The 13,426-nt window shown below is 32.8% G+C and overlaps 1 protein-coding gene across 1 annotated transcript; it reads right to left on the bottom strand.

Annotated features, from left to right (window-relative positions):
• Positions 1–4,739: 4,739 nt before the first annotated feature.
• LOC136785066 (protein phosphatase 1 regulatory subunit 16A-like) lies at positions 4,740–11,967 on the bottom strand. The gene is given in 10 exon segments (XM_066746084.1): positions 4,740–6,499; positions 8,713–8,860; positions 8,862–8,882; positions 8,987–9,204; positions 9,487–9,562; positions 9,628–9,753; positions 9,826–9,968; positions 10,051–10,353; positions 10,428–10,691; positions 11,798–11,967. Coding segments are annotated over 9 exon segments (1,581 nt in total). The 5' UTR covers positions 10,657–10,691; positions 11,798–11,967; the 3' UTR covers positions 4,740–6,182.
• Between the last annotated feature and the right edge of the window lie 1,459 nt (positions 11,968–13,426).

Genomic DNA, 13,426 nt, shown 5'->3' with positions numbered 1-13,426 from the left:
AAACAATGATCCTTTTCGTTAAACTCGTCCGATTTTTTGGTTTTTCGACGGCCTAGAGGTAACATAATATCGAGGATTCGCCTGAACTAATTAGAATTTTATTTTGAATGGCTCTTCCTTATTTTCTCGGAGCCTCAAATCGATAGATTTTTTTTCTAGCATCTAGTCTAAACTTCGCAAAGACAACATTAGACGGCATGGGTCCTTTATCTATTGAGTGGCAGATAACAACGCTTCCACAAAAATTTCTTATCAAAATCCGGAATTCATTAACTTTTAGACCTTCTGTAGACACGATCGCGCAAGTTGATAACATTGTTGTATTACATATTTGATGACGTTTATTCATCGATCGATAAAACACTTAATGCGATCCAATTTTTGCATGTGCGTGCGACGACAGCAAATCATTTGGAAAAAATTTTTTTTACCAGATTTGAGTAAAATTCTTCGGAAACGATATTTAACGTTTTTCAAATGATTCTGCAAACCTCGATGCAATCAACTGATAATTATGCGCATGAAAAAAAATCTTGCAAATCAACGATTGTAGCGTATCGCGAATAGATGCAATAATATTTTAATGGCAACAATTGGTCGTTTCCAGTGGATTAATAAACTCCAGTAGCGAGTTGCATCAGAAAATTAAGTGGTCCATATCTGATTAAATAAACTGACAATTGAGAGAGAAGTAAGAGGAGGCAGGGGTAAAGAGGATCGCCTGATGTAATCTTGGTTCCGTCAGTGCTAAGCTATACCATTTATATCACCATTTGTGCGCAAGAGACCAGTAATCTTGTAAATAATTAGCATATTGACTAATCACTTCTGTCGAGATATAATAATCGTATCGCACTCGGCTTCTTCGCGGGATTAAACAAACACAGTGAAAATAGAAAAAATGCTAAATATGTTAGAGCACACTTCTGGCTTCTATTTGAGAACGCGCTGTTGCTGCTTGAGACACAACAATGCTATCCCCTCTCCTCCCTCCATACCACCCTTAACCGACCGTATTCCATTGTAGAGAGAAAAGAATTGTTCTATCAATTATCGTGCGTCACTCTAGATCCTGTACTAATTAACCACCCTATCTCCCTTTCACGCTACTACATACAGAAATAATTAATTCCCAGAGCGATTAATCCCGTCGGTTTTCGTAATTTATCCATTTTGGCGTCAGTCAAAAATCGCCGCCTGATATTTTTCATTCAATTAACGCGACGAAACAGTGGCCGCTGCTTCTGTATATCTTTCTATAAAACAATAATACGTTGCACAAAATTATTCCCCATGTTTTTCTCCGATTTATCATACCGCTTCTATCTAGTTCGCGAACTGCTTAATTTTGTTTAGCCCCCCTCCCCCTCTTCCCTCTATCATCCATATCCTTGAATTCTATTGGTTATAAACGAATACGACTAATTTTCATTAATAACCAGGACAAAGTATTCTGACCGACCGCTGCACGTGGAATATTAACGAGTGATGCTATCTATCGAGAGAAAACTGACAGCTAGCCAAAAGCAAAATACGCGATACGATGTTTTCGCTCGATTTCGTTATTTCGACTTTTGTTTTGAATTGGTGCCATTGTTTCATCGAACGATGTCGCCACTAGATGGAGTCTAGCTCCCTGATGGCAGCGTAAACTATATGGATGGAAAAGTAAACAAAAAAATCTGACGAGTTTTTCAACAAAACTGCGCGCAGAGTCGCCAGAGTCTCTCTTGAATATAGACGGCCACTGGGTCAATGGCAAAAATGATGTAATCGCTTTGGCGTGCCGTAACAGTTATAGCTATAGCACGTTGTAACTGGCAGCTCCTTCTACAGGTAACAACTTTGCCCAGAGCAGCCAGACAATGAAAACAAAACAAATGCACAACGCGTTCTCGAAAAGGAAGCGAATCGCAAGTTATAAATTAAATGTTCCACTTCTTTTTCTATATCGTTCTTTTCTCACAGAAACTCGACTCTCTCTCTCTCTCTATCCCTCGCCGTGTACGATAAAATAAATACACTAATTTCTCATTATCTTTATAGAAGCAGGGTCTCTTCTCTGGTTTGGTTATATCTGCAAGATTTTCCTGCAAATTTATTTATTTTTTACACAACCACAGTCCACACCAAACTCGGATCATTCCGCTAAATGACGCTTTCTTCCTGGCATTTATTCACCTTAACCAACACGTGGAGACGAAAATTGATATAAACGTATAATTTATTTATATTTTTGGAGCACAACGAAGGGAAACGGTTCTAGGTTTAAATAGAAACACGAAAGTCTGTAATGTTGAGTATGGAATATACATTGTGGAGAATATAAACTTTACAATAATGAACAATTATTTTATAATCGGTAAAGAGAATCGGACTATGCGAGATACGCATATATGCGGTATAGTAAGATTAAATAAGCGAAAAGCCTGTGGAAATTTTGGTTTTCCTAATTAACAATGATATCATAATTAAGGATTTTCATGCCTTAAGATCAATAAGCAATTTTGTTTAATCTAATTTCTTAGGATAAGTAATTTTGACCAATTGCTACAAGTGGAATTAAAGAAGTATAAAATTACATAATCAAATTCCACGACTTTTCATTTTCTATTGTATAATAATTTTATTAGGCTTCCCTTGAATTTATCATCTTTTCTTTAGATCCTTAAAAATTAAATTACGTAGGTAATAGGCTGACATATGTTATTAAATCTTAGCTACAGACAGTTTGAGATGCGAAGACAATATTGTCCATCTGTAGAAACAGCTCTTGTCTGCAAAAGCATTGTAATTTATAAGCATAATATTTTGCATATTTTATTTTAAAGAAACTTAATTCAGTCTTATATCGAGAGGTTCGTTTTTAATTCTCGGTCTATCGGAGGAAATGATTTTGCGTCAAGACCATTTTCGTTCCAAACAGCAAAAATATTTTTCGAGACACCACACTGCAAAACAATTGTCGGAGCTTGTATGTCAATAGGCAAGAAGAGACAACCAAATTATTAGACTAACATTTTACAGGAAAGAATAAAATTTACAGTCCCCGCATCTCATCTAAATATTAAAATCTCTCGATTATATGATGGTAATTTTGCAGAATGTAACAAACTCCATCGTCTCTTGCTTACTGGAATATAAAAAGAGCAACAGCACAACAACGAAATTAAGAAGATTACAAACTGCAGTACTTCAATTGAGAAAGAGAAACGTTACAATGAACTTTCAAACAGTTGGGAAAGTTAATCTATGATGCTTGTCGCGTTAGATAAAATTTTATCAGCAGCCAATAATGACCAGATCCAATGCTTATTAGCTATAACTACGACACATAATTATAGTAAAGAAATATTTAGACTATATATAACAATTACAAGTAAGCAATTGATTAAATATTCCACATCATTGAAACCAGAATAGAATACAGTTATTGGCAATAATTCATATAAAATATAATAGCTCTCAATACTATCTCACTTTTCCTAAGGCCTCTAAGTAAACACTAATTCACATAAGTCACAGCACAAAATCCAATTATTAGGCGAAATTCGAAAGAACAAATTTTCTCAGCAGAGACATTTGAAATTTTATTGACCCTTTCATTTCTCATAGATTGTATTCATTCTTAATTCCTCTCTCATTTAACATAAAAATAATGTTAAATAAAAACTCCATCGAATCGTTCTTTGGCTTATCTCACACATTTTTCATACACTATCCCGAAAGTCTTCAAGGGGTACCCACCTGTTAAATCGACTGTCAACTTTAACAATATATACTATATTTTCACGACCGCACCAATTTTTTTATACATATACTGAGAAAAAAATCATTTGATTTAAATAATTTTATTCGAATACTCGTAAATAAACATTTACTTGAATCAATTATTTATTAATACTAAGTAAATATTTGTTGCGAATATAAATTTATTAGAATCAAAGGATTTTTTTATCAATGTATACATGTATATATATATACAATTAACGTAAATATTTACAATTTTTTCCCTCCCAACGCGACAAAGACCATATAAGAACGATTCGTAAATTAATCTTTCTCCCTTCTTATTTTTCACTTTCTTTCAATAATTAAATATACAATTTTAAACAAATTCTTCATATATCTTTGTTCATTGCCTTATTTGCTAGAATGGATGTAAAATGGATGAAACACTTAAGTAAATAATTAATTGATAAAATGACTAAACGTTGATAAAGACTCGACTTATAATTCTAATTTCAATATTGTTGCATTTGCAATCAATTTTAATTCATATTTGGCTCATATTTTGTAAATATCCATATGAAGTTTCTCCTCTACTTCTAGCTAGAATGTCTAGAATTTTCAAGTATTTGTAATATGTATATGTATTCCTTAAACATTGATAAATCTGTAAATTTCTATTATTGATACAGTCGAATGAGCGTAAGAAGAGCGACGATGACGAGACGACACTTTTCTAATCAAATTTCTCTCTAATAACGCAACATTTTCTACGAAAACTCAAAACTTGTTTGTATACAAAATAGCTGTTATTAAATAACAACAAAAAATTTAATAATCTGCATATGATAAGCATTAAAGTTTAATAGAAATCTTATAGCTTAGTTTAAGTGACGTTTTCCGTGTATATCTAATATTTTTATTATACTTATATATATATGTAATGTAAATTTAAATATTTTTCAAAAATTGTAAATTCTCAATAATAAGAAGGAAATAATTGTACAAAGTTTATAATAATTTACAATTTATATTAGTTTAAGCACGACCGGCTAGAAAGCACCAGTCTTTTCAATCAGATATTTTCATTTAAGAAACAGTATAGCGATTGTTTTTTTCTTTTATCACACTTTTAATTAGTCAAGTGAAATAGTTCGCAAAATCCAATTATTAGATTAGTAGTGCCACGGTTTTTATAAAAATGAACCTGAGAAAATTATTGTTGTTCTTACGTGAATCGAAATTTTGTATATGTAGTTCAATTATTATCCATTAGTATGATGTATGGAGTATTTAACGTGTAATTATTATCTCTATTATAATTATGCATTTGTAAAGAAGAACGTGGCCCAGAAGTTTGAGATTTTTATTATATATTTGTTCGTAAAGGTTTTCTGTTTTTTTTTTCATTTCAAGAATTGAATGTTAAAACTACAAAAAATCGCATATTCACAAATCTCATCTCATCGTTAGGCCTTTTTAATGATACCAAATCATTATTATTTGGTCCACAAATCTCTTGCCCTTAGAGCATAATAAATATTGTAATTCGGTTTCGGTATTTGAATTTTACTTAAAAAGAACACATTGCTTTCGTAGATATTATTAAACATAAACGAAGATCCATTGATTTTATTCGAAATGTTATACTTGTTGTGAATTATTATGCATTGCAACAATTTGGTGAATTATTACGAATTTTTTATCTTTTCTCGCTAACATCGAAGCTAAACAAATCTAAGAATTACACATGTAAGTACATGCCACTTTAACAATAAATATGTGATAAAAATCTGTACATTAATAAATAATACAATGACGTTCTACGAATAATCATTTCGTATCTCAGAATTACGAACTTAGAAGCTTCCATTTTCACACCTCTACTCATCAATAAAATTAAATGTGACTTTTAATCGACAAAATCGTAACATTATTTAAGTACATATCATTTATATCGAAATAGAAATAATACTCTTTCATTTTCTCAACTATATAATATATATCTCCTAAGTCTGATATGTCGTGAATGCTGTAATGTGACCCTAAGGCGGGATGGAATGTACGCAGTGTAATACAAACTCGTGCGTCGTAATTACAAGAGAAAAAACGTACAAAAACTAAAGTTGTACATGATACTCTGATAAAAAAGAAATAATTAAAAAAAAGTTACATTACACAAGTTACAGAAAACGCAGTACTTTAGGCGATTCCAGCGTATACAGAGATGAGTCGCTTTAAACAGACGCTTTAATACAAAAACAATTGAGTCGTTACAAGAAAATCAGCCATGATTAACCAGCAGATTTGGAGGTAAAGGAAATCAGGAGTAAATGAAGACTCGATCATTTTTAAACATATGGAATTTAGCGGAAGTAGTCTGACATAAGAATCTAAAGGAAACGAAAATTCCATTTTCCACCGGAGTTCCTTTTGCAGGATTCACATGATTATTACATGAGGATGCAACAGCTTTTCTCAGAATGGCTATCGCCTACAATGTCGCTGGTATTACCGGTAAATCGTTGAAAGTCATCAGCGCTCATGTCTGAATTTGAAATGGTAGAGATGGGCATAGGAATGCCATTTCCATTTGCATCCACAGAATTTGTCGTAGTGTGTCTATTTTGTGCCCTTTGCTTCTTCAGGTCTGACAGGGATTTGACGAAAACTACCGATACATGAATGTTGATTTTTCCATTGGCATCGCTCTCCGAGGACGCATAAATTGGTTGCTGGCTGCCAACCGGAAGCTCCGATCCTGTTACTGCTGAGGCAAATAATCCAATGCTATTCTCCACAAAAAATCTCAACTGCGCGATTTCGCTCAGCTTTTTATCCCATCACCTTCTCCATAAAGCTACGGTGTAATAGACTAATGCCACACTCTAGCATCTCCATATATAAGCAGGGAGAAACGCATGCTTCTCATTAAAAGCATTTCATGCTCCAATTTAAGCGTCAAACCTTGCACAAGTGAGCCTGCCTATCTTTAGGAATCTGAAACAACTTATACATGTAAGATTTTTTAAAATCACTTTTCTCTTCTCTTTTTTAGAAACTTATCGACAGGATGGTCTGTTAATGTACAACGACATCCGACAAGTTCTCGAGATCCCCGTTTCACGACTCGTCAAAACCAACTTTGATCTGGGCTTACTCTGTGATGAAATTTATTGCCTAGATCTAAAGAAGAAGAGTAATATGATGGGAACTTTTACCTTTTATCTCCTATCAACGTAACTTTACATTTCTGTAATCAGATTTCTAACATTTTCATATATCGAACTTGATTACAGTCTGAACGAATATCGTAAGTACGTTAAATCAATGCTTTCCTATAATGCAGCATATTACAATTGATATGTTCTTTAAATTGACTAGTTCAATTCTACATGACTACTTAAACTTGCTTATATGTATATTATTATACAAACTACTGAATTTTTTTCTACTCTCAATATATAGTACGAAATATTAAACTATATATTTATATATGTGTGTATATATATACAGGTTTTCGTTTGAATAATGGTTCTGAACTGTTACAGTTTTTCAACCTAGATTTACCTTAACTACTAATTCTTTTAGATAACGCCTGGGTACCCGAGCAGTAAAGAACTTATTCACACAAAATGGATAATAAGCTGACCAGTATTCAACCGAATTCCTGTAAAATATGAATCATACAGAAGCGCTCTATGCTTACATTAGTGACACGTCATGCTTTAGGCCAAAAACTGTTCAGTTTATATGCGATAGCCTTAAAGTTTACCGAACAGCTGTACTTTTATAAACTATTCTATTTTTTGTCTTCCATTGTTAAATTACGATATAACTGTTGATTAAGTCTTTGAAGAAAAACCATTCGAAATATTTGCTACAAAATAGAGAATAAAGATAATGGTAGAATATTTCTTTGTCTAGCTTACACCATTCACGAAGTAGATATCGCATGATGCAAAATTGGAGCGTTATAAACATTGAAAATTTTTAGTCCACCATGCTTAGAAAATGAAATTTTTAGATAGGTAAGAATGAGCTGGATGAACATACCCGCCGATCGTTTATACTTGTTCCAATAAAATAGTTTTTGGCACTTAATGAACACAAAATGTGTAAGCGTTAAAGAATCTGTGCCAATCGATTAATGTGATTTATAGAATATAAAAAATGTTCAGAGAATTAGAGAAAGAGAACGGGTAAGCTAATTATCTTGGAATGAAGATATTTAAAGTATAAGTAATTGTGTGTGTGCGTACGGTCAAGTTCACGTACGTATATGCACATTGCACATAAGAAGATGGAGATATGTAAATGAAGTATAACTTAGTCAAAAATATTATGTAAAACAATTACAACGTTGTTGTTATATAGCATAATTATAGAAATAGAAAAAGTGACGTAAAAAACTAACCTTGCAATCATTCAGGAACGCGTAACAATGGACAGAGAAATATCAGATAAATGTCTTTGCCTTTTAGTTACTTGTAAGAAATTGTATGATATCTAATTATTCAACACTACAAGATCAGCCCCTTAAAGCCATTGACAACCTACCAACGATTCATTTTTTATGTAAAATTTCAAGAATTATTAATATTTGTCATTTATTTTGTCCACCATTAATAATGAGCGACAGTTTTGAAATTCACAATATATACAATTTACAATGAAAGCATAGAACACATTGCATTGTTAGAACAAAAAAATGAATAATGTTATGTGGCTAGAATATTACAGAAAGTTAATGATTATCATTTTAGCTTGATTGGAAATAATTATACGAGCACACTTTGCATTACTTATGATGTTTTTGATCAATTTTTTCCTTTATCAAAATTATCAAGTACTGAGAGTGCACATGAGATTCTCGCATAAAAAAAACAATGAATCTGGGAGTCTAATTGAAGAAAGCTGCCAATTACCAAAGTACACTACTAAACCATAACCATCGCAAGCATGACAAATTTTTGACCATACCTGAATCTTTATCAACGTCTTCATGCAGAAAGGAATCATTGTCTTTTCCCTCCGGACCCTTTCGCACAGCTGGCGTTAATGCAGTCGACTCAGAATCATTTGTTACTTCCTGTGTACTTGCACTATTCTCATTTGGTGGAATGTTGGGGTGTTGGAATATTCACATATGTCTGAAAATATTATAATTATCCTCATTAGAATTTCTTAATAAAAAATATCTTATTTAATTGTATCATAGTTCAATTTCATGAAAGATTATCTTCATTGGACGTACTTGCTGCGATAACAGCCTCAGTCGAGCTTCTTCTTGAGCATCTTTCTTTGTGGTGAGTACTTTATCTCTAATGGAAGTCCTTCGAACACTTTGGGTTCGTGTATTAATACTTTGCGACCTACGAACGCGTCTACCTTGCGCCTCTCTCAAACGCTTACTTTCTTGTTCGGTTTTTAGTTCAACTATGCGTTCTCGAATTTCCGGATCCTCGCATATATCTGCGCAACAATTTACATACATTACTTAGATTTTTAGTGAATTAAAGAGAGCACTCTATGTTAAAAGTAAAAACGAATCAATATTTATTGTTTTTCACACCAATATCAATATCATTTGTAATATCTAATTTTAATATACACCTTTAAACCATACGTACAATCCTTTTTGATCATATAGATTTCGATTTTTTTAAATGTACTTTAAAAACGTATTTTTTTGCCATGTATGCAGAATGCTCTCCTTATAAGATTAATTAATTAATACAGGAAATACAAACATACCAGCAGGAGTCTCGTCATGTTTATTTTTTGCATTTAAGTCTGCTCCATTTTGTACTAAGAGTTCTAACACCTCAAGCTGAAAAACAAATATTTTAAGCAATTTCTGTACTAATAAGTTTTTGTTATAGTCAAAAAACTTACATGGCCCCAACAAGCTGCTGCATGAACAGGCTGCCATTTATCATTGTCTTCTGCATCTGTAGAAACATGTTGGTCGAGGAGGAACTCAACAACTCTTAAGTAACCATTTGCAGATGCTATGTGAAGCTAAATAACATTTATTTAAAGATTTACAAGTGTATAATATTTTCCTTTAAAAATAATTAAATTTGTACTAACTGGTGTTGCCCCCTGATGGTCTTTATATTCCAGATCTCCACCAAGTGAGGCTATTTTTTGTAGGTCCCTTAACATCTGTACTTCTGTGGAAGCTCTTGTTTCGTCTATTAATTCTTGTGTAACGCCTCGCCTTGCCATTTCACCTAAAACATTATTAAAACCCTCAATAATTCATAAGAAAAAGAAAAAACGAAAAAAAGAAAATCTGAAATAAAATATTGATACCTTCTATACAATCTAACGTTTTTTCATCTTCACATATATCATAGGGCATATTTCCATCAGCATTGACTGCTAACAAATTTGCACCTCTAGCTATTAGATATTTTACTAGATGCAAATGGCCACAAGTAGCTGCAGCATGCAGTGGAGTCCATTTCTCGCTATCTTCTGCATTCACGTTTGCTCCAAATTCCACAAGTAACTTCATCATTTCTTCATTATCATCTATGCAACATTGATGTAATGCTGTCAAGCCATCTTCATTTGTGGAGTCAGGATTCACTCCTTTCTTTAAAAGTCTCCTGACTGTAAAGTAAAGAAAAGTGTGAAATTATAAATATCATTTTGCTGGGATGACAAAAGAAAAATTAAAACAGTACCTTCATCTATGTCATTTCTTGCAGCAGCTTCCAAAAGCATAACACTATCATTGAAATATATATGCCGCTTATTGCTGGAATGCCTAGTTTGATGTCTTAGCCATTCCTTCTCCCTTTGGCGCCAAACCTTTAATTGCTGAAATCTCCTTTGACGTGCTAGATGTAATCGTTCTTGTGTTGTCAACCTTTCAATATGTATCATCTCTGCTACAAGATCTGAGTGCTCCATTGTGATGTAACTGTAGTTCTTACAACTATATTTACCTGTTAAGACAACAATTTATAAAAAATTCCTCCTAACAAAATTCACAACTTAACTGTGATTGCTTTTTATATTATTTAAAGTACATTGACTATAACTGATTTACTTATTTAGCAGCTTCTTGTTACCTTTTTTCCTAGATTTTGTTGATTTTAATCTGACATATTCAACAATTTTTCTAAAAATACTAGAGGATAACATTTTTAAGTTTTCTTTTAATTTAAGAATACACAAAGCAGATTTAACTATCTCACTACTGTTGAGTATCAAAAATGATACTGTATTTTAATTTGAAACTCCATAAAACTTATCAAGTGCTTAAGTAAGTAAACATACAATATTTGTACAAATGTTTCTACATACTGATGAAAAGGATTCATACAAAACCTAACAACGATTAAACGTCAGTATATTTCTTTTTTGTAAAAGCATTTAGAGCATAATTCAAAAGAATATCATTACTAATGAACCTTGTTGAAATTGTTATTTTTTAAAAACACATCTATATCAATCCAAATAATTTTAGATAAGAACCAAAGATATTTCTATTAGCTTTTACACTAACAAATATCTTTATAAAGTTGGAAATCTGCTTAACATACTTTTGTCAACAGCCAATACTGCTTTCCCATTCTAATCAAGTTTAAATTTAGACTATTTGCTTATCAATGAAATCAGACGTGATAAAAAAATCCACAGATTAATGGTAGAGACCAATAAATTTTACATTTCAAAATATTATATTGACAAAATAATAGTGTACTATGATAAATATTTGTGCTTAGTGTTTCTCTTATCAGTACAAATTTTATGCAAGCTAATCTGATAAGTCTTTTGATGCAATGAAAGAATTTAAAAAAGATGGAGATACATGGAACTTGATTAAGTTTTTTGATTAAAACAAATTATGTGATAGATTATGGCATTCTATGAATGAATAAATAGCAGGGAGGAAAAGAGAGAGAAAGATATATGCAGAGGGAGAGAGAGAGAGAGGGGGGGGGGCAAGAGAGAAATTGTTCAACCACCATGAAACTTCCACGAGTTATCGAGAATGAAAGAAAATTCAAAGAATGATAGAAGCAAAGTTTCGTAACTATATACTCACATTGAATAGCGCTTTGATCGGGATGGTATGGGCAAGAATGAGTTTTTTTTCCAGTCTCTCGGAGTTTTTCACCAGAAACCGGAATACCGCGAGGAGAGCAGAAATTCCATGGAAATTTTGGAGATGGAATTTCACGTGTGAGTTGAGCGTTTCGTCCAGCGAAAGCAGCGCATCGCGATATTCCTTAACGGAGCTGAAGTGTCATTTTCCGAAGTTTTTCGGTGAGATAAATGAAGTGCAAACTTCGGACGGTCTGCCGTGCCCGTGCCCCGTGCTAGCACGCAGAACGTTTACCTGTCGGCCGCCATTTTTAAACTACCTGTAGGCACTAGGCAGCACTCAGCAGGCACTGACTGGTTAATGGTATATAGGTATAAAACTATTGGTATGGGTTGGCGGCGCGCTACCCTTCACCGCGCGCGCGCTCTCTTTTCTCCCTTCTCTCTCTAAATATTTTTCTTTTCCTTTTTGTTTTTATTCCAATTCACTTGTCTCACACGCAACGCCAAATTCCGATTTCCGATTAGGATATTTCCCTCTCTCTTTCCTGGTCTATCACTATATACTTCCTAATTTTCAATGCACGCCCATATTGCGATCAACAATGTATCATTTTACAATATATATATATATATATATATAATATTATCTAACATGGATATTTAATACGTAATATTTCATATTACTTTCTCAATTACCACTTTTGACAACTACGGTTCTTTCGACATCTACATCTACCTTCTAGATTATATATATACATAATGTAATTAATATATTTAAATGGTTAACAAAATCCTTCCTATTATAAGAATAATAAAGAATCTATTAATGCACACAGAACAATAAAATTAATGGTAAAAGCCGTAATAATAATTTTTTTCATACAGAATCAAATTTGAATTATTCAACGTCATACTCAAAGTATTTCTATCGTATATACCTTCAATGTTCGGAAGTTGCTTAAGTTTCATGAAGCATATGTGTGTATACTGCATCATTAATTCATAAATTGCCAGCAATATAGTAGTCGGTTAGCGCTGTAAATATACGGTACCCATAAATAGCGTAGACATGCACTTCCGGATGCATTTTTCAATCTCTGACGAATTTAAACAGAGGCGTTGGAACCGGAAAAATCGTTAAAAACACTTAATCTTCGCTACTGGATTTTTTATTAACTATAACATAGCATTTATACCTAATTCTGTATATTGCAACCACATAAGAATGATATCTTTAATATCCTGATTTCAATAGTTGGAATTTGCCAATTATTTCATCTGCGAAAGTTGAACATCAGATAAAATAAATTAAGTACCGTTAAAGCTTATATACACAGGTACCATATACACATTATAATTCTCTGTATTCCGCTGCACGTAGTTACAGTGGCCGCCGCAGTCGTAAGCCGTAGCCTCTAGCGCTTCTCTGCAGTTAATGCGGAAAATAGTCAAAATGGCTGCCGAAGTCACTGGTGTAGTAATCCGATAGTTTTCTCGGATTCCTTTCGTTTTTATGGTTGATTTAGTTAACTCGATTGAAAATACAATAAAGCAGTATTAATTCGAGGTTAGAATGGAGAACAATAAATCATGGACAGTTTATTTCTCTATTTTTTCTGGTGTTTTT

The sequence above is a fragment of the Prorops nasuta genome, unplaced genomic scaffold, assembly GCF_024137725.1.
Source record: "Prorops nasuta isolate Cenicafe-Biocafe unplaced genomic scaffold, Cenicafe_Pnas_1.2 PNAS00144, whole genome shotgun sequence".
NCBI lineage: Eukaryota > Metazoa > Arthropoda > Insecta > Hymenoptera > Bethylidae > Prorops > Prorops nasuta.
Note: the sequence above shows the minus strand (reverse complement) of the source record. Positions and strands in the feature narration are given on the sequence as shown.